The sequence below is a fragment of the Magnolia sinica genome, chromosome 12 (genome assembly GCF_029962835.1).
Source record: "Magnolia sinica isolate HGM2019 chromosome 12, MsV1, whole genome shotgun sequence".
Taxonomy (NCBI): Eukaryota; Viridiplantae; Streptophyta; class Magnoliopsida; order Magnoliales; family Magnoliaceae; genus Magnolia; species Magnolia sinica.
In genome coordinates this window covers 72,043,223-72,066,878 of record NC_080584.1, presented here as the reverse complement: position 1 = coordinate 72,066,878, position 23,656 = coordinate 72,043,223, and the positions used below count along the sequence as shown (strand labels likewise).

Genomic DNA, 23,656 nt, shown 5'->3' with positions numbered 1-23,656 from the left:
TTCAGTCCGTGGTGGCTCTTTCCACGACCGAAGCAGAATATATGGCAGTGACGGAAGCGTTTAAAGAAGGTGTTTGGCTCAGAGGTATGATAAATCAATTGGGACTTCAGCAGGAGGCTGTGTCGGTTAACTGTGATAGCGAGAGCGTTATCAAATTGGTTAAAAATTTTGTTTATCACTCACGTACTAAACACATTATTGTTCGTCATCACTTTATCCGACAGGTGCTTGAGGAAGGAGGCATCACATTGAAAAAATTCACACCAGCGTGAATCTGGTAGCCATGCTCACTAAGGTCGTTCTTATAGAGAAGTTCAAGTTCTGTCCAACTTCTCTGGGCTTGGCGATAGCGTAAAAGAAGGACGAAGTGTGCACAAGAAGCGTTGATTGAAGCTATGATGCAAGAAAGAGAGTTCAATGAGCTATACGATTGAAGATTGAAGACTTGATGGAGATTGTTGTTAGAAGTCTTAAATCTTCTGACTTTTGGGTTGCTCGACCGGTCGTAGGTCAGCCTCGACCAGTCAAGGAAGCTGCTCGACTAATCGAACACCTCACGACTCAAAGTCCAGCGAGCTCATGACTTCAGGGTCTGAGGTTCACGACCGGTCGAAGGGATGTCTCGACCGGTCGTAGGGGTCCTACGACCAGTCATAGCCTCGGCTCGACTAGTCGTAGTTACGCAGATTCGTTTCCGAATCTGATGCGGACTGCAGAAATTTGAGTCAGTCTTTCGCAAGGTGTGAAAGGAAGTTACCTAAACTATAAATAGGAGTCCCTGGGGCTATTCTAATGAGGAGAAATTATTCTAAAGTTTTCTAAAGGGATTCTAGGGTTATCAAAGGGTGTAACAAGGGTGAGATTCAAGGTTGTTTGAATCGGGTAAGTCTTCTCTCTTGTAACTTTCTTTTCATAGTGGATTTCTGTCGCTTTGTACCGTAGTTTTTTCCCGCAAGGGTTTTCCATGTTAAAACTTTGTGTTCTTCTGTGATTGCTTGTTACTATTGAATTGATATCCTAGATCTAGATCTGTGTGATTCCGCAGAGCAAATCCCCAACAGGTGGGCCCCACAGTCAGGGCCGCCCCGTGTTGGGTGAAGCCGAGGCTGCACTAAATCTGAAAAGTTTTAACCGCGACGGACACGAACTGCCAGTGCTACCGAGACTTTTTAGGTCAAAAGTTGTGTGGCCCACGAAGATTCTAGTAACAAATCCAGTCCATTCAATAGTTTTGCAAGACAACAATAGGAATAGTTTTGCAAGACAACAATAGGATAGGAGTCTAAAATTTAAGTAGATCCAAAGCTCACTGGCCACACCACACAAAGTAGCAGGGATTGGACGCCCACCCTTGGAAACTTTGTGGGGACCACAGAAGATTTTTCTCGGTTTGATAGCGTCCCTATAATTTATCTGACTGGTAGTAACCCTATGAACGGTTTGGATAGCCTAAATTTATCATGATCGGCTCCAGGAAGGTTTTAACAATTTTCGTTTCCGTTCCCACTGCTTCGTGTGGTGTGGCCCACGAAAGTATTGGATATTTCTGATATTTATATTCCTTTTCTATTGTGGTCTTGCAAAACTGATGGGCGGAGTAGATTTTCAACAATTCCTGATAGCGGATCTCTATCCGCCCCCAAACCATTTCCAACTGGAGGGCCGCGATTAACTTGTATTGCATACGGAGCTTTGTATGCTGCACCATGATAAATACGTTTAATCCACTCTGTCTGCCCATTTTTCCAGGTCATTTTAGGGCATGAGATAAAAATAAATAAATTTAAGGAAGACCAAAATATAATGTGGACCACACCGGAGGAATCAGTGGTGATGAACGCCCACCATTTAAAACTTCTCTATGGACTGTAAAAGTTTGGATCATGCTGATATTTTCCTTTTCTCTTTATCCTGGACGTCTGACTAAATGAACAAGTTGGATGGAAAATAAACATTATATGCTAGGTGTTAAGGTGGGCCAGGTCTTTTGGATAAAATGGGGTTGGGCTATATTAGAGAGATTAAGAGTAATTCCTCTACATACGATATAATAGGCGGGCCAGGTCTGTGTTTCTGTAGCCGCCCGAAAAATCTAATTCCGTACATTTTCTATATCAATGAAAAACATGTTTTGTTTTTGTATTTTTGTTTTTTAAAGTGAGCCTTAGGAAGTTTTCACTGGAGGCAGTTGAATCACCACCGTTTCCTATGGCGTGGTTCGCTTAAGATTTGGATCTGCATCATTTTCAGGATCATATCCTACGATAATGTGAAAAAGGACATGGACGGCATGGATACATCAGCACCGACTACTAGCCTCGTCCCTATTTCTATCATGCAAGGGTGCAAAGATTTTCTTCCTTTTACATCATTAATAATATTTACATCCAGATACCCATTTAATTTTTATTAAGCAACTTCGTTAATTGGTGGGTATTTTTGTTATTTGAGGAATAATCATTCTTTAAATTTACGGGCATCAAAACAAACAAAGAGAAAATAACCATTTGACAATAACTTCATTTTATGAGATAATGGTACCCTTTTCATAAAAACTTCATTTAATGAGATAGTATTTTGTAAAACTCTTTAATTATTACTGAATCAATATAAATCAACATGATGAAGATGAGGAAAACGAGTCTCTTGGCTCCTCACATTAGAGTTTATGTGAATTCCACCCAAACCATTAAGTGAGTCACTAAATGTTAGGCCATGGCTAAAAATTAGTCCCATATTGGTGTTTGAAGCGGACCACAAGATTAGAAAACATTCACCTTCGAAACAATTTCCTTTGATGTAGCCCACTGAACCAAGAATGGCCTAATGTTTAGGCGTCGGGCCTAAATTTTACTATGGCATGTAATGGTTGGAGTATATTATGCATAATCATTATGGTGGGCTCTTAAAAAAATCAGGGTTAAACATTTCTCTCTCAATTATTTCACTTGGTGTATTGAACCTGAGTCGCAAGTAACTATATTTTTATATTTTATTTTATTTTTTTTGGGGGGATCTAGGCCTAAAATTGTATTATACATGTAATGGTGGGATTGGATCTTACATACATGTCATGATGCACTGCATAAAAAATCAATGGTAGGCGTCCATCTCCCACCTATTCCCAACAAAGGGTGTTATATTCACAAAAAGAAAAAGAAAAAGAAAAAGAAAAAACACAACTCCACGAGCTATATTTTAACTTTTAAAGTATTAATGATACATATCGAGTGGCCCACACCAAATAAAATAACTTCCATATATTTATTGGTAAATAATAAAACACAAATATGGACCACTCTACGTGTGGTTGTTATCTGTAGGTTGAACCTTAGCACGTATAATTAGCCTGTTGGATATATATATATATTTTAAAAAAAAAAAAAAAAAGAATTTTTACCTTAACAGATATAGCCAGGTGGCTGTTGGATATAAAAAATAAATTTTACCTTAACACTTTTTTTTTTTTTTTTTAGCTTGTGAGTACACCCCCAGTCAGTTCACACTTCACTCTTAGCCACCACCCCCTATAGACCTTAACACATATAGTCAGGCGGCTGTTGGATATAAAAAAGAAATTTTACCTTAACACGTATAGTCAGGCGGCTGTTGGATATAAAAAAGAAAATTTACCTTAACACCTATAGTCAGGCGGCTGCTGGATATAAAAAAACAAAAAATGAAATTTTACCATAGTCAGGCGGCTGTTGGATGTAAAGGAAAGCAATCGGGAGAGAGACTTCCACTCTTGATTTTGATGAGGACTACCATAATGAGTATATGCAATCTACTCCAATCATTAGATGCAAAATTAAAGATTACACCTATGTCCTAAAAATAAGGCTCAACAGTCATTAAGGTGGGCCACACCAAGGGAAACAATTTCGGAGGGTGAGTGCTCCCTGGTATACTGTTTCTAATCGTGTGATTAACCTGAATCATGAATAAGGTTAATTTTTCTACCCCAGACCTAACATGGGGTGACAAACATAATACTGGAGGTGGATTTCACATGAGCACTAATGTGGGGCCTACCTGAGCTGGTGACCCCTTTTTCTTATATCCATCTCATTTATTAAGATTAATTAAACATTAATTAATAGCCACTTGCAATTATATTAGTTCATTGCTTCTCATGAGAATATCAGGCAATTCCTCTTAGTTATAAATAGGGTACAAGATATGGCTAAGCCCAACCATCATAGCAAAGTTCAAATGGCTCTAAGTATCCTTTTCCCATTTCCCACTTCTTCCCTTGTACGGTTGCCATTGAAAGATTTGAGCCATGGGAACGTGGCCAGGCAGTCAAGATGTCTTGCAGCCATTCAAACTTTGGAGTGGCCCACTCAGAGGCGATCCGCCAATTACCAACCAACCATCTGGAGTAACGAATTCGTTCAATCATTAAGGAGTGATTACATGGTAAGTGTTCTGCTAATGATACTTGAAAGATTGAAGTTTGAACCACCCATCAGGTGGGATCAACTGAAATCTGGCCCTTGCCCAAAAATCATGCAAGTTAAAATTTTAAGTGCGCCACATGTGCATCTCATTTTTTTTTAAAGAGAAATTTTATGGAATGGCTGATGGAACTTACATTTGGGTGTGGATCACATGTTTATGACGATAATTGATGGTTAAAAAGGGATTAATGACATTCCATATCCAATCTAAGGGTGTGGATTATTCAATATTTTGGTTTCTTTGAGTTACTCTTGAAATATCTACCTTCTATCCTATCTTTTGTTTAAAAGATGGACCCATAATTTAGAATAGCTGTCATGGTGGGACCCATGAGTGAAGTGATAAATGAATGAGTTTGCCTTCGTGCAATGAAGAGTTCATGAACAAGGACCCTGATGACGTGTGGGATTATTTTGATATGCTTACTGATCTAAGCCCACTAAGCATTGACCAACTCAGTCTATTCTTCTCTATTTCTTGTCAAGCATCATATGATATGATGCAGTAGTTTTGTAGGATTATTTTGATATGCTTGGTGAAAACGCGCAATCATGGGATACTTCATCTGAGCCCACTAATCCCAGACCAACTCAGTCTATTCCTCCTTATTTCTCGTCGAGCATCATATGTTATAATTCAGTAGCCTTGCTATCAGTTTTTTGAAGTTGTATCTGATTATTTGGTAGGCTACAGCATCTCCAGCCTTTTGTAGCAGCAGGGGCTAGGAATTTTCCAGGGCTGGCCTGCAGTTGGTTAGGACTGTTGGGCCACAAGGAGCCTGGTAATGTTTGTTTGTTCAACTGCTGCTTGTTTCTCACATATAGGTTCTACATTGTTAATTATGCGATAGTCAAGGTCCTGATCTTTTGTTGGCTCCTGTCCGGATGGTTGTTCAGTCCTTTTCTTTCTGCTCAATAACATTTGGGTTATGCAGGGTGACATATACACTACACGAATCAAGAAATTACAGGATGCTGCCAGGCATTTGATTCTAGAAGCATCTGGGCCCTTGGATCAACTCAACCTGATCGACAACATCCAACGTCTGGGGTTGGGGCATCTCTTTAGCATGGAGATCGAAGAAGTATTGAGCACCATATCCACTGATAACAATGACATGGGTATGGCAGACGATGTTCATGGCACAGCTCTTCGATTTAGGCTTCTCAGACAACATGGTTATGAGGTCTCACAAGGTACTCATGGAGTCGTGATGGATTTTCTATTGTCAGGCTGCTTTCCATATAATGAGCTATTAAATCAAGTGGGCCACCCTTGTGAATTAGTTAGATCTAGCATCCTGGAGTTTTGGTCCACTGATAAGGTGGGCCTGATGTTGTCGAGTAAATTTGAACCGTTCCCATTTGGAATGGGTACCTTTGTCAATTAAAAGAAAAAGAAAAACAGAAGGTAATGGCCGTGAGCTGATTCTCATGGAAGGTGGTAAGATCAACAGGCTTGCAAAACACACACACACACACACACACACACACACACACATATATATATATATATATAAACTGAATGGTTCAGTGAAGCAACACCTCATGAAACCCCCCAAGCTCAATTTTTACTTTGATCCAAAACTTTAGTGAGGCATGAAAAATGAAAACAGTTCCTCCCTTGATTTGCATTTCTTTTTGCTATGGCCCACCAGAATTTTAGATCAGGGCGAAAATTTGCCACCCGGGGTTTCATGGGATTCCACATCACATGGGCCGTTTGGATTAGACACCCATGACACGTGTGCAAAGGTGCATAGCTAAGCTTTTCGATATATATATATATATATATATATATATATATAGATAAGCTCAGCTGCACACAAGTTCGCACGGAACTCGTTCGAACCTTTTGAGAACTCATCACACGTGGTATGTTTCCAACATTTAAACAGTTCACGTGATGCAACACCCTATGAAACCCCTAGAGCCCAACTTTTACTTTGATTCAAACTATGGTGGGCCATGAAAAAAGAAGACAGTTTCCACCCTTGATTTGCATCTCTCTTTGCTATGGCCACTAGAGTTTTAGATCAGGGCTAAAATTGTCTCTTGAGGTTTCATGGGATGCCACATCAAATGGACCGTTCAGATTAGACGCCCATGACACATGCGGAATGGGTGCATAGCGGAGCATTGAGCTATATATATATATATATATATATATATATATATATATATATATATATATATATATATCCGAATGTTCAGCTACGCACCAGTTTACACGGAACTCGTGCAAACTTGGTTGAGAACTCATCATCCGTTATGCATGTGCAGATCACACGGAACTCGTGCAAACTTGGTTGAGAGCTCATCATCCGTTATGCATGTGCAAATTTTGAATAGAGCCAACGTGTAGCAGCACCTCATGAAATCCCCTTCGCCCAATTTTTACTTTGATCCAAAACTTTAGTGCCATGAAAGATCATATTAGATACCTCCCTTAATTTGCATTTCTCTTTGCTATGGCCCACCAAAATTTTAGATCAATGTGAAAATTCGTCCATTGGGATTTCATGGGATTTCGCATCACATCAACCGATATATCCCATGTGATAATCGATATATATATATATATATATATATATATATATATATATATATATATATATATATATATATATATATATATATGATCCAGACTGTTGATATGAGGTGACCTTTTGCCATGTACAGAGGCTCTAACTTACAACATTGATTTCAAAATTTACCTTACAATCCAAGATTGACTGAAATCTGTGAGCCCTACAATGATATATGTGTTATATCAACACCGTCCATCCACTTTGAAAGAGAATTTTAGAGCTTGGGCCCAAAAATGAGGCAGAACCAAAGACCAGGTGGACCACAACACAGAAAGCAGTGGAGATTGAATGCATACCATTGAAAACTTCTTGGGGGCCAAATTGTTTTGGATCCACCTGATATTTGCATTTTCCAGGTCTATGTGACCTTATGAACAGGTTGGATAGCAAACAAAAATCATGGTGGGCCCTAGGAAGGTTTTAACACCATTCCCACTTCTTTCTTTAGTGTGGTCCACTTATGTTTAGTATCTGCCTTATTTTTGTACCCATGCCCTAAAATAATCTCAAAACACGAATGACTGGTGTGAATATAACACATACATCATACCTCATGGTGGGGCTCACGAAACCTAGTGACGTGAGTGAGGTCACTGGTGTGCACACAACCTGAATTTAGGCATATATGAAGAGGAACAACTGAAATCCATACATTTTTCAAATAATAAAATTTGAAGCAAGTGATGAAGAAAGCAAACAGAAACCTGATTTTAAAATATGGTATTTGAAATGCAATGCAACTTAATACCATCTAATCCCGTGTGCCAAACCGGCCCCAAAACATCTCCCTGTACATCTAGCTCTCATGTACAGTGATCAGGATATTTTGCTCAGAGCAGTAATCTCTCAATGAGTCCAGGGTAACATCTGAGTGGTGAGTCCCTAACTGTGGGGTTCACCTTGATATATTTGTTGTACATCCATTCCATTCATCAGTTTTTCCAGCTCATTTCAAGGCATGGTCTGAAAAATGAAGCAAATCAAAATCTCAAGGGGACCACACCACAGAAAACAGTGGTCATTGAACGTCCACCATTAAAAATTCTTAGGGCCCACCATAATGTTTATTTGCCATCCAACCTATTGATTAGGTCACACAGACCAATGAAGGAAAAATACAAGTATCACCTTGATCCATTATGTTTATTTGTCGTCCACTCAAGGTTTGGATCTGCTTCATTTTTAGGTTCAGGGCCTAAAATGAGCTGGACAAACGAGGGATGGAGTGGATATATAGACATAAAGGTAGGCCCCACGGTCAGTGCCTAACCCATTAAGCAGTTACCCTAGACACCCCACACCTAATCCGCCTCATAAGTACACTGTACATATCTGCCACCCCTAGGGTGAGAAAGGACTGATGCTTATTTTCTGTCCGTAGACCTATATAAGTTGGGCTTAGTGTTTAGTGATCCAAGCAATTGTTGATATTAAGTATTTTAAGAAAAAAAAAATCCTCAAAAACACTGAATTTATAAAAAAGGCCTTGAATATTTTGAATTTTCAAAAGTATCTTCTTATCATATAGGCTGGATGGCAGACCCGTCTTGATTTGTCATCAGACTATCTAAAAGGTGCACTCAACCATGATAATCAAATACCTAAATATTGGGCTAATCCAATTATCAGGTGGCCACATGTGGAATTGGAGATTCTTGAGGGAGATATGTTATTTACTATGATGTGGGCTACCTAATAATCGGCTCAGGCTAATTTTTTGGTCCTATGATGATCATGGTTGGTTCCACTTGTTTGACAGCTCAGATGTCATAAGGTAATAGATAAAAAATCATAAGCCATCTAATGAGGAGCAACAAAGAAACAATGGAGGAAAAAATATAAAATAACAACTAGTCGTATTTTCTAACTTTAGGTTGCATTCTTGATGGGCAGATGTGTTCAGTAGGTTCATGGATGAGATGGGCCATTTCAAGGAGGGCCTTTGCATGGATACAAAGGGAACGTTGAGCTTGTATGAAGCCTCACATCTAGCCTTAGAAGGAGAAGCTACCTTGGATGAGGTTAAAGCTTCCACAAGCAGATATCTCAAGGGTCTCACGCAGGCCATAAACCCAAACCTTGGAAGGCTAGTACAGCATGCATTGGAGCTTCCTTTGCACTGGAGGATGCCAAGGTTAGAGGCTAGGTGGTACATAGACGAATACGAGAGAATGGAGGACATGAACCCAATTTTGCTTGAACTAGCCAAGCTGGGTTTCAACATGGTGCAAGCTATCCATCAAACAGATCTTAGGAAAACATTTCGGTAATGATCCTATCCGTTATTCTTGGTCCCTTCTTTTCAGTTAAACATGGGTGGTTGCTGCATCCTTCATCTTGGCCGTTTACAAGCCGACCACCAATTGAAATGTTGGATCTGTCCAATCATCCATGTTTTGGGGCAGGATACATCCATGGTAAGCCCCCACATTCCTGTTCTTTGATCCAAACCGTCCAAATTATGGACCCTACTAGATCACAAATGACACGGAGATGATGATCCTAAATGACCATTTGATGGCTACCGAATACCTGGAAAATGTCCTTGTTTTTTTTTTTTTTTTTTTTATAACTACAATTGCATACAGAAAATGTCCATGTATTTGATAGCATTAAAAAATTAACAGGCCGAACTATTGATGTTAACATGTTTTCCCTTGTTTTCCAGCTTTTGAAACATTGAATTTGATCTTTCTAGGTGGTGGGCCAAATCGGGACTTAGGGAAAATTTGAGCTTTGCTAGAGACCGTATGATGGAGGACTTTTTGTGGAGTGTTGGATTGATTTCTGAGCCCCAGTTTGGACATTGCAGGGAAGTACTCACGAAAATTATTCAATTCATACTAATCATCGATGATGTTTACGATATCTATGGTTCCTTGGATGAACTAGAGATCTTTACAGATGCCATTGAAAGGTTTGTATGACTATTTCCTCCAGATTATGCAACCGACTGATATCAATTTCATTCTACTAATCAGTCATTCAATCTCTACATGACACACGCTTCAAATCTTGCACACTCGTACTATGGATGGGCCATACCTTAAAATCGTACCAATTGGATGATTTTATAAACCAATTGTGGTGATTTAAAGATTAATAGTAGCTTAGTGGGTATGTAGATAAAGAGGAGATCATCATTTTCTTTTCAAGAATAACCTTAGAATCCATACGAATAACAAAATCTCTAAAAACAAGATATAAAATTGACATTATTAAATGAAGTCCTCATTATAATATATTTGACGTGCTTATATAAGTAAAAGAAGCCCTAGATTACTAATTTAACCCGAAATAGGACATTCTCAAAATAGAAAGGCATCTAATCCCACTAAAACTCTTAAGCAACCCTTAGATGACTAAGGAAAGACTTTGAATCAACACTTGGCTCTTAAAATCCTAAAAATAGAAGGAATAGTGCGTACTAAAAAAAATAAGTTTTAGCTTAAAATAAAAAATTGATCCATGAGACAATTGAATTTTAAAAGGCAATTTTTGGGGCAACAAGCATTGAGTGGTTGTCTAGGCATAAAGTTCGTTGATGTATAGCTTTCCTACAACTTATTATACACAAAAAATGTATAACAAGTCACAAAGGTTATGACCCTCTTAAGCTATAGTAAACATTTATATTATTTTTGCCCTAATGCGACTCTCCGACATAATTTTGTTCTATCATGGTTGTCCATGAAGTCATCCACTGCTAGTACTATATCAATCCCCTTTGCTTGATGAAATCTCCCTCTCATGTTTGTTGGTTGTGATTGCTCCTCTAGTAAATGATACTCGAACAAATATATAATGTTGGATGTTCGCGATATCGCCAAGTTCTTAGGGAGATCAACAACATATGTGTTGTCACTAATCTTATGAGGTACCTGGCTTCTCCAATCTTCTTATCCTTCAGCTTATTATATGTTATCATGGGAAAACACTCTTTCTTTAAATGAACCATCACCTGCCAACTTCCTGACAATAATTCTCTTTCGCTTGTTAACATCTTCCTTCTATTTGGTGTTAGACTCTTCTAAATTCTCTTGATATGCACTGTCACTGTCTTCTCTGCCATGTATGCTTGGGAATACGATCATACACTATCTCAAAAGGAGACTTCCCTATAGATCTATTCTAAATGTTGTGCAAGCAAGCACAACCTGATCAAGAGAATTTTCTAGAGCATATCACTATAGAGACATTGTATAATGTTTCCCAACATTTAGTTCTCCACCTCCATTGGTCATTTGTCTGGGAATGGTACACATTGTTATACTACAATAGTATATCAAATTACCTCCATAGAGTCCTCTAGAAATAACTAAGAAATCTTGTGCCATGATCTAAAGTAATTATCTTGGCAATGCCATGCAAAAAGATTGGATACATTTATTGCATCCATCGACTTATTGCATGAGATAAAGTATGTTGTTTTCGAGAATCTATGCACCACTATGATTATAGAATCCATACCTCATTGAGTTTGCAGAAGACATAACATACTATCCACAAACAAATCTACTAATGGCGCATTTAGTACTAGTAAAGGGGTGTAGAGAATAATGTTTTGAGACTATTTCTTAGCCGCTTAGCATATATGACATCTTTGCATAAACTTACCAACATCCCTCTTCAATTGTGGCTAGTAATGTCACTTCTCAACAATGGTGATGCTAGGATCATGCCCTAAGTGTTCACAAAATCCTTCTCCATGCAACCCCTTAATAACGTGTTCCAGAAAAGTACACCTAGGAATACATATTGATTCCCCTTAAAGAGGTAATCCTCTTGTACATGTAATGTCCCCAATTTGCTCTATCAAAGACTTGGCTCATTCATCCTTAAAAGTCTTCATCTTCTGTACCCTTTAATCTCTTTGCTCAAAGTGACTCATAAATAAGCCCTCGTACTTAATGCCTTGACTACCTTATTCTGCTAGCCTGACTTGAGCTTCAATTTAAAAGTATATTCTTATGGAAAAGATATACATCTAGCATGTATAAAATTTGTGGTGGACTAATGTAGTAAAAAAAATCACTCCACCACCATGATCCAGTCGAGAAATTTCTTAATGTGATGATGCACACTGAAGGAAAGGAGATATACATTAAGTTGATAGGCTTAATCTTATTCAATGCCTTCTCACCCTCGATGTTGGAGGATAATATTGTCCTCCATATCAACAATGGACTCTATCGTTAACAGTTTGCAATTTAAGATTTGGTGTGGGTATTAGATCTATTAAACGACAAATTGGCTAACTGCAAGCCTCTTCAACCATCTTTTATTGTTCATTACTGCAGATCAGTTTGTGCCCCATGGTCTTGGTCAATTGAGTAACTGCCACTTGCAGCTCCAGCTCCTGGATGACTCTTTGCAAGACGCTAAATTTTCCCTAGTCACTAGTTGATTCCTTAAAACATTGTCCAAAGAATTTTTGCTGCCTAATCTATATTAAAAGTTATAACCAAGGAAAAATATTGCTATGATGCCAAATAACATAGTGGGTGTACTACGGAGAAAATATCATCATCCTTTTATTGGGAATATCCCTTGTATCTACGAAGAGGGAAATCTCTAAAAATGGTAGATAAAATTAATATTATTAAATGAAGTACTAATTATAACATATTAAACAAAAGAAGCCTTAGATTCCTAAATTGACTCAAAATAGGACACTTTTTCAAAATAGTAAAAATTACTAAAAATAGTGAAAAGTCTAATTCTATCCGAACTCATTAAAAAGAACTAAACTCTGTAGCACAATTAAACTCTTAAAACTCTAAAAATAAAATATAAGTTGCTAAAAATAGTAAATTTTATCTTAATACCATAATTTGACCGAGAGAATAATTGAATTTATTGAAGCCCCTTTTGGGTTAAATAAGCTTTGGTGGTTGGCTAAGGTGTAGAGGTTAGTGATAGTTTTCAAATAATATATTATATGCATATAAATAATCAGCCATTAAGTTATGGCTGTTGAAAGCCATGAAAAACATTTAAACATTTTTACCCTAGTTCAATGATGTGGAGCAGGTTGCGGACACTTTCATGTCCAAGATATATCAGAGAAGGCCCAATCGGAGGTAGAAGTCATCAAGACCTTAGAACCTTAAAATAAGCATATCTCACAAATAGAAATGAGTTACTCAACATACCATATATGATTTTGTGGTAGGACGAGCTACTTTAGCCAACTAACATAGCATAGCCAGCTTCCCCATGCCAAATTTGAGAGATTCAGATCAACGGTTGAATTCCCTATTTATTTCCATTTTTACTATTTTTAGTAAGTTTTGGTTTAATTGTAACTCTTCATCTGTTGGGCTTTAGGAGTTGTGTCCAACATGAAAAGTGCTTAGAATAATTAGGAGAATAATGTGGTCAAGTCAAATGGGACACTTACTATAAATAGTAAATTTACTATTTATAGTAAGTTACGAATTTTTGGGAGTTTGAGTTAGAGTTTGATTCTGAAACTTCTTCCAAGGTTTAGTATCCCTATTTACAGGGTTGTAAATTCGTTTTTATTATTTACTAATGAAATTTCAAAATTTTTAGAATTTATTTTTATTTTCTTATTTTCTCGTGTGGATTCGAGGGATCTATGTGAGGAATTTAGAGAAGCTCTATGGATTTGGAGTAGTTATCCCCTTGAGGAAGACGATGATCGACCTCATCACATTCATCCCTACGTCAATTGGTATCAGAGCAAGAACTCCCCTCGGATCGATGACAAATAACGAAGGTATGGACTAAAATCCTGTGGACGGTAATCCAGTGATTCATTATCTTTTAAAAAGAATGGAAGTTTTCCACCAAGAGAGTCAGTTGACTATGCAAGGGCTGCAAGTAACCCTCGACCACATTGCAGATGCGTTAATTCTGCACCGAGTCCAAGGCAATGCTCAACTGCCCGTGGTCATTGTACTAAACAACCTCGATTTCCTCATAGCACCAATCGATAATGGTGAATCACATGCCACTACTTTGAACATGAGGAAGTCATTGTATATGCCAAATGTAGAGATAAATTTACAACGACACAACATCTTTTGAACAAGGTGTACTGTATACCAAAAAGTCTGTATTGTACTCATCGATGTCATGAGCGGTAAGAATTTCGTGTTTAAAAAAAAATGGTGGAAAAGCTACATCTAAAAACAAAAAGACATCCATCTCTATATACGATTAGATGGATCAAGGATGTCAACAAAACAAAGGTAACCAAACGATGCCATATATCATTTTCTATTGGTAAATATTATAAGGACGAAGTAATGTATGACATAGTCGACATGGAAGCTTGTCATATATTACTTGGTCGACCATGACAATATAATATTGATGTTACGCATAGAAGCCAAGATAACGTATTTATATTTATTAAAAATGATAAAAAGATTATCATTGCCCTTATGACAACAAAAACCAACCTAAGACTTTTAAAGTTGAGGAACAGTCTCTCCTAACTGAATAGGATTTCGTAAAACAATCTGAGATAATAAGAGATGGAGATGAATTATTTGAAAAAGAAAAATAGATGGAGCTTATGAACATCCCAGATGATTTGAGACCAGTATTGTAGGAGTTCAAGGCGATTGTGCTTGATAAACTCCCTAATAAATTGCCTCCTATACGAGATATACAAAATCACATTGATCTCATCTTTAGAAACAAGTTTGCCTAATTGCCCATATTATTAGAAAGGATGCGAGATTTTGTAGGTACAAGTAAAGGAACTGATCCGTACTAGTCAAGTCAATGAGAGCATGAGTACATGTATTGTGTCAGCTCGAGAGCTTAATGCAAGATACAAGGAAAAAGCTGATAAACATCGACACCAGAAATCATTTGAGTATCATGAGCAAAGACCCTTGAGTAACTTGAGGACAAGTTTTTTCCATGTGAAGGGGTCTGATGTAAGATGTGGCATTGATAAATTCCTAGCATGATGGACCAAAAGAAGGTGAACCATAAATTGGCCATAACTTTTGATCCGGGTATTGTTACGGGGCGCGCATGATCGAGTATCATGAACCAAAGCAGGACAAGTTCTTTTAACTGGAGGGGACTGACATAGAGCAGGTCGCGGACACTTTCATGTCCAAGATAGATCAAAGAAGGCCCGATTGGAGGCAGAAGTAATCGAGAATTCAAAATCTTAAAACAGGTATATCTCATAAACCGGAATGAGTTACTCGACGTGCATATATGATTTTAGGGAAGAACGAGTTAATTTAGCCAAACAACTTGGCTTTGCCAGGTTGCCCATGCCAAATTTATGAGATTCAAATTGACAGTCGAATTCCCTGTTTATTTCCATATTAACTATTTTTAGTAAGTTTTGGTTTAATTGCAACTCTTCATCCATTGGGCTTTAGGATTTGTGTCCAACATGAAAAGTTCTTAGAATAATTAGGAAAATAATGTGGTCATGTCAAATAGGACACTTACTATAAATAGTAAATTTACTATTTATAGTACATTAGGAATTATATGGAGTTTGAGTTGGAGTTTGATTCTAAAACTTCTTCCAAGGTGTGCTATCCCTATTTAAAGGGTTATAAATTATTTTTATTATCTATTAATGAAATTTCTTCTAGAATTCATTTTTATTTTCTTGTTTTCATCCACGAGGAATCTCTATGAGGAGTCCAGAGAAGCTCCGTAGATTCAAAGTAGTTATCCCCTTGAGGAAGACGGTGATCGACCTCATAATGTTCATCCCTGCATCATTCAAGGCTTTGGGCCTGATTGCTTTTTATCTTAACTGTCCATGAAGTCATTTGTCACCTGTACTACATTAATATTTGCCTCTACTATATATAATGATTATGGTGTTTAGTCATTTAATCCTTACAGTTATTTACAGGGATGAGTGTAAAATTTTAAATTTGAAAAAGGAAAATGATGTAAGACAATTAACCACTTGATCTAAAAGCTCGAACTGATTGAGATTATGGGATTGGTATATCCCATTGTTTGTCATTGTCTCATGGGCATAGTTTGGTAATGGAATCCCTGCCAATTATCATAGTTCTCCTTCATTGAGAATTAGGTCAATGGAAGTTTAGATTTGATTTTATTGATATATTTTCCAATTGGATAGGATATGACTCCAATTTAAATTGTGTTACTTGAATCAAGCGAGAGGGCTCCTTGATCACTACAGGTGGATCCTTAGCACCCTAGTTTCCACCTTTAAATTCTTAGTTTTAATTACTTAATTCACAATTACTCTCTCAATCACTTTAGAATTAGTTTTATATCTTCTTCCAGTTAATTTCATAAAAGCACAAGATCAGTCCATGTGAATTCGACCTCAGTCTTACCGAGATTATTACTACATCACGATGTGAATAAGTTTTTGGACATCTCATGAGTTATGACCTCGGCTAAACCCTCCTCGTAGGCCCTAAATCACATGGGTACCGCCTCACATGGGTGGAGCCCGCCTCACATGAGTTACCCACCCCGAGTGTGCCTCTGCATCCCACAGGTAACCCCATTCGAGCCTGGTGTGAAAATGCCCCTGCATTATTGTTCACTCCCCCAAGTATAGGGTTGTGATGTAGTAATAAACTCGGTGAGACCGAGTTCGAATCCTAAGGGACTGAAACCTGTATGTTATCTGAAACTATGTAGAACTAGAACTAGATTAAAATAAAATCTAAATCGATTGTAGTTTGAGGAATAATGGTGAAATATTAATCTAAAACTTAAGGAATTCAGAGGAAGGAAACTAAGAATTCAGAGGATCCACTTGTAGAGATCAGGGAGATCTTATGCCTGCTTCAAGAACTCAACTGGACTTAGATTCCCATCTTCATCCAGTTGAAGGGTATAACCATGAAAATCAAACTGAACTTTCTTTGATATAGTTTTCAAGAGATGAAAGGTATATGAATTAAAATGAATTCCATCACCAAACCATGCCCAGGAGATAAAGCAAACCACAGAGTTAAACTAATTAACAACCAATCATAAGATGTATGAAGGTTAGGAAGGGTACCGTCATCCGACCATGCCCAGGAGACAATGATGAACAATAGGGCTTCCTAATATCATACTCATCAAAAGGAAAGGAACGTTCTCAAAGCCATCGCAGACCCATTGTAATTTTAGTCACAACAGACCATTAAAAACTAAAAACATTCCCTTAATTAAACCAAAATCAACATCAGTTCAGTCTAAACAAAAGGCATAGCAAAAAGTCTCCCATCATTCTATAAGCTTCACCTCTTAACCCTAGCTAGCTAAGAGGTCTAGCCTAGCATGACGATAAGGCTAAGCATCTTAAATAAAATCAAAATCAAAATTAAAAGAGAATACTCTCTTTCTCTGCCTGCTTCACGTCAAGCCAACCGAACTCCTCCACATTCCAAACTTCCTTGATCGGATCTGATACCCTCCTTCCTCTCTCAAACTGCCTTTTATAGCCAGCAGGCGGTGGCTACGTCGGTTGAAGCGGCTGTTGTAACCGAGTCGGAAACCCTCTGTTTACGCAGTGGAATCAAAAGAGAGGATCTTACGCATCTATGATGATTGGTGGGCCCAGGATTGATGTCAGACAAGAAATCCACTACGTCCAGTGGGTTCACGTCAAATTTTTGTTCTGAAATGGACCGATTAGGCTTGAAATCGGCATGGCCCATGAGATTTATGCTTCTACCGTTCGTCCTCTTTTTAGACGGTTAACAACAGATCTCCGTTGTTTCTTATGAATTTATCACCTAGGCTTATATAAGAGGACCCATGGTCTCCTACTGGACGGTCCGGATTGGACCGTTGATGTCCGATGGTGGCCCACAGCACTTCGTCCGATGCCCATTGCGAAACAGAGCAGCGTAGTTGACGCTGTGACGATGGTGGGCCCATTTATCAGCTTCGAAGGAGAAATCCATTCCGTTCATGTGATACTCTCGAAATATCAGTAATAAATAGCTAGTTTCGATTGGATTCAGTGTGGTCCACAAGATCTTCTGTGCTACCGTTCATCTTGCATGCGGCTGAGATCTTCACACGTATGCTTGCATGGTGGAGAAGGGACACCTAGGCGTGGGTTTTGGCTGCCCCACGGGATGAATGGACGGTTCAGATCATAGAAATGGATGATGGGTGGGGCCCACAAGCGAAAACTGATGGATGAACTTTCGTCCGCTGTCCCTGCGCACCAAGAAAGATGGGTTAACCTGTCTTTGACCGGGTTGCCCGTCCAGTGCACGGCGGTTATGCACACGCACCATGTAAGGTGCGTCCCTCCTTGATGTATACGGCGAATCTGCTCTGTCCATTCCTTTTCCAATGTGCCGTAAAACAGTACCATGTTTGTAAATCCAGGCAATAACTGGGGTCTAATATGTAATATTTGACCCTCAACATTAATTACCCCCAGTGAGGAGTCTCGAACACGAGACCTCACGTTCTAATATCAATTTGATGTAGGACAATTAACCACTTGATCTAAAAGCTCGAATTGATAAAGCATGGTGAATTAATCCATTTATCTCATATCTCAGTCCCCACATCTCATAGGTTAGGATCTCGGTCAAACCTCCCTCGTGGGCCCCAAATCACATTGGTACTGCCTCACACGGGTGGGGCCCCCCCTCACACGAGCTGCCCACCCGAGTGTGCGCCTGCATCCCAGATGTAACCCCACTCGAGCCCGATGTGAAAATACCCCTGCATTAGAAATTGCGATATGGGTTACCCTTCATTCAAGGGTATCTTTGTCATTTCAATCTCGTCATGTGAGTAGGATGCTCCTACATTCCTCTTCTTTAACCGCAATGACAACATTGTATTAGAAATCTGGGCAAGAAATATGTATATTGGACCCACGAAAATGACTTTTTGATATAAATTCTGTAGATTTGTTGGGCAGGCTCATTTTAGGACATCCCAAAAAAGTGGATGGTGGACCACTCTTACATTTTGTTGTTTATGTGCTGTTATCCATTGTTTTTAATCGTGTGGCCCAGATGATAAGTGAACTATGTAATCCTTATTGTAAATTGGTTGGATGTCGCTCTCGTACAACAACATTGAAATCCTCATTGTGGGGCCAACATATTGAAAGGGTTGGACGTCACTAATTGTCCACCCAACTTGAACTTGAGACCTGTGTGTGTGCGCGCGCCCTTACGCACGAGTGTGTGAGTCACTAGCTATCATTCATGGAAAAAAAAAAACCTTTTATGTAATTATAACTCTTTTTTGTAACTATAGCTCTTCTGTAACTAACAATACATTTTAAGGCCATTGATTAAACTGTATTCCTTGAGTGTTGATCATGCTTCCAATCTGGACTGTTCAGGTGGGATATTAATGCGATGGTACAACTTCCACAATATATGAAGATGTGTTTTCTAGCTCTCTACAACACTGTCAATGAAATAGCTTATAACATATTAAAGGAGCAGGGCTTGGACATCGTACCACACCTAAAAAAAGTGGTATTGCACAAGTTTTATTTTATTTGGATTTATGCATACAAAAGGCCAGTCTCCTATGCGAGCTTCCTAACATTAATTTCTTTGATAAATGTGACCATATATACAATGTACATGTTGCATGCATGTACATCAATCAGACCTGAATCGCTGGCTCCATTATGGATGGAGCATATAGGTTAGGATATATTACCGGAGCATATATATAATGAAAATTGGAACGACCGAACAATCTAAAGCATCTATTATACACTGTTGAATTTGGATAGCTTACCATTTTAGTTGGACCTGTCTTCTTTCTGTCCGATATTGGAGGGTTAGGATAATTATTTTCACTGTCCACAATGGGTCCCATGATTTGAATGTTCTGATTTGATACACATGTACTTCTAAACCATAACGTGTGTGTGACGTCCAACTCCATCCAATAGGTTAGCCCACCCATGAGGATCGCCTTGTGCAAAAATCAGTGGCAAGCACTCATAAAGTGGTTCACACAAAATACAAGTGTGTTCTGGCTGATGAGTGGATTGGACTGGTTTCTACATGAGGTGATTCTCGTGGTGGGTCCAACCAATTGGTGATTCTCATAACTTGGAGACTCCGACGGATAAAAGCCATCGGGGAATTGACCCCACAACCGTTGATATCTGCTCATTACAAAAAGCTATACAATCGATATACCTCTATGCTTTACAAGACCCATGTTTTCTACCATAACCACCCCTCTAACAACCCTAGGGGGAGCCCTTGAGATAAACTGCTGGTTTTCAGCACTTCCTCTCTACTTTGGCCAGAATTTCTGCCATAATTCCCTTCTTTCGAAATGTGACCAACTCTCACGTCTATGCTGCCCATAAATTGATGGATTATCTTCCACCAAATCTTAGCCACCCAAGGACTTGACACTCCTAACAGAAGGCAATTCACCACCACAACCGACTCACTTGCCACATCTATGCTGATGATGCCTAGAGAAGCACATATCCTAAGACCATCATAAAGAGCCTTTACTTCAGCAACAGTGTTAATATCCTTGCCCTAGTAGTGGTGGAAAGCTTAAACAACATCATCTTTATCATTTCCACAACCAACCCCACCTCATCGGGAACTTGGGTTACCACAGAAGACCCATCCACATTCAGTTCGAATCAACCCTAGAGAGGTGCCTGGACCATCTGACCTGAATGACTTTCTTTAATTTCGACAGCCTGATGTGAGTTCCAACAGAGGAGAATTCAATGACATTTAAAAGAGAGAACTTAATTTCTTGCTCAAAAAATATACCTGAACATTAAGACCTTCAAATCAGGCCTCTATCATAAACCCTAGCCATCTTCTATTCACGCTCTTTTACCAATTCATTGGAAAGAGCTATATTCTCTACAGTCCTACTCCACGAAGGCCCCTTGTTCTTCATATGGGCTGGATGTTGCATGAACATGACATGCTGAAAGCTTTCCAATGGGTGGATGGCATCTAACTCGCCAGAAATCAAATAGAGTAGCTGTCACAGGTGGAGCTTGCCTTTTGGGCCCATTTCAAGGCCCAATGGAAAATTGTGATTTGGTGGTACATCCAAACTGTGCCTAGTACCTCTTTCCCATAACAAACCGTCTAATATCTGTTGAAATGTTATGTTTATTGCAGTGGGCTGATTATTGCAAAGCAAACCTGTTGGAAGCAAAATGGTACAACAGCGGTTACACCCCTGGGCTTGAAGAATATCTGAGCAATGCATGGGTTACAGCATCTGGGCCCATCATTCTGTTTCATGTATATTTTTTGATGGGAGAAAACATAACAAAGGAGGCTCTAGATTGCATTGGAAGCTACCCAAATCTGATACGCTGCCCATCTATTATCTATCGACTCACCGACGATCTGGAAACTTCAGCGGTATGTATCTCATGATCTACTTTAGGTAAAAATGGATTTATAAATGAGCTGGGAGGAAGGTTTCCTAGGCTGGATTCATGAGCAACATATCTAAGAACTGGCCTAGTGCTACTCCAGAACTCCAGAACTGACTAGGTTAGACCAGGACTGACTGGAAAATAGTCATTCTGGTGGGCTGACTTCTTGGGCTTAACTTAATAGCTACTGGTGCTAAAAACAGATTGGGCCCCACATTCTCTCTCTCTCTCTCTCTCTCTCTCTCTCTCTCTCTCTCTCTCTCTCTCTCGGTTTTATAAGAAGACCGTGTTGGGTTTGCAATTTTTAACTGGTTTTATACTTACCAGGAATGGAAAACCGTGAAATTAAAACAACGGATTTTTTTAAAAAAAATCCTTCCAAATACTGATTTTACCAAAAAATAAAAAAAAAAAGCTTCCATCAACCGAATTTTAGAGGTAGTGATTCTTGGGGAATGAGTTTACTAAATTACTCATTTATGTTTTTTCTTTAAAAAATGATAAACTTGACAATTACAGATCTGCAAGGAAAGTGTATGAAATTCAACCTGTCCAACGTATGCACCCCCACCAGAACGATTACGCAAACAAAAAAATCAGGTCCATCAAATCATCAGTTGGGTCATGCGTGAACTTAGATGTTTATGGGCAGTGCATATTATTTCCTATGATGTGACCCACCTTTGGGTTTGATCAGCCACAGTTCGTTTGATCTTTGTGATAGGATTCACCTGCTGGATGTCATCAACGTGAGCCCACAATTCCCATCTTTTTCACCCTTTTAAAGAGAAAAAGTAGACAATTTTATAATTTCATCCCTTGCAAGACTCTCCACACTACTGGTTGAGATCCTTTTCATCTTGGGTGTTTGTTGGGTCATCATGTTTCCAGAATTGGCCTCACATCAATGGTCTAGATCATGGATCCATGGCACACACTAGCCCAAATGTCCCATTTGGACACTGATTAATCATGGTCTCATTATTTCTCTCACAGTATTTCCCTTTCAATTTTGAGTCCCGGTTTTAAAACAATGGTTATTTATCAATTGGGAAGATCAATTTAGTAAGAAAGAGAGGTCCATGGAATCTTTATATCAACCGCTAATCTTTTTTTCTTTTTTCTTTTTTTTTTTTTTAAAAAAATTATTTCTAATCTTGGATAAGATTTTGGTAATCATTTTGGGCCCATGTAATTTTTGAACCACTTACTATCTAAAGTACTTTAGATTAGATGGACGGTCCTGATTCATATATCACACTGCCATGCATGCTGGGAAGAGATGGCCAGACCCCATTATGGGTTCAACCGTCTATACTGTATCATCTCTGTAACTACATAACTACATTTAATTGTAATCCCACCCCCCCCAACCAAAAAAAAAAAAAAATTTACTTTCATCTTAATTGTATTGTTTGCTCATATTCAGAACGAACGAGAGAGAGGTGATGTGCCAAAATCAATCCAATGTCACATGCACGAGACAGGTGTTTCTGAAGATGTTGCGCAAGAGTACATAGGAGGTCTAATCAATGACACGTGGAAGAACATAAATGAAGATCTTGATCTTGTGGCCAACTCTCCATTCCCCAAGTCTCTTGTGGGTCCCTCCATAAATCTTGCAAGGATGGCCCACTGCATGTACCAATATGGTGATGGATATGGTGTTCCAGACCAGCACACCAAGGACCATATCAAGTCATTACTGGTCCAACCTATTCCGCTTGAGTAGAGATAAGCCCTCCAGTACACATGGCAAGCATGCACTGTTATTGAGACTGTTGGTCTGGTGGGCCATGGCATGAACGGGCAGTATAATAATAAATAAATAAAAAGTGAGGGGCGCAGGCTGTCATAGACATCTGATTAGTGAGGCTGCAAAAGGAACGGTTAGATCAGTAGTCTACATTCAACATTAGAAAGTCGCATCAACGGGAAGGTAGAAGTTCTCGGTAACTGCATAGTCCATCAACAGGATGGCTCACTAGATCAACGGTTATGATTTCTGCAACTGTTTGCCAAGTGTACACCGAAGAGGAAGCTGTAGTAGTATGTGTTTTTAATGTTATGTTTGGACACCTGAAAAGGGAAAAGAAATGAAAAAATAATAATTGTCCAATAATAATTTCATAAGAGCCTTTGCAACATCTATGCAATATTTGAGCTATTGTTTGGATGGTAAGTTGAAATTTAGGGCGTGTTTGGTATCTCCAATGGAATTCAATAAGAGC

The 23,656-nt window shown here is 38.8% G+C and overlaps 1 protein-coding gene across 1 annotated transcript; it reads left to right on the top strand.

Annotated features, from left to right (window-relative positions):
* Positions 1-4,213: 4,213 nt before the first annotated feature.
* Positions 4,214-23,399, top strand: LOC131221663 (alpha-terpineol synthase, chloroplastic-like). Its single transcript, XM_058216960.1, has 7 exons — positions 4,214-4,422; positions 5,399-5,660; positions 8,948-9,320; positions 9,753-9,971; positions 19,374-19,512; positions 21,160-21,408; positions 22,855-23,399. Exons 1-7 carry the CDS (start codon positions 4,216-4,218, stop codon positions 23,155-23,157), a joined length of 1,752 nt encoding a protein of 583 aa, XP_058072943.1. The 5' UTR covers positions 4,214-4,215; the 3' UTR covers positions 23,158-23,399.
* The last annotated feature ends 257 nt before the right edge of the window (positions 23,400-23,656 follow it).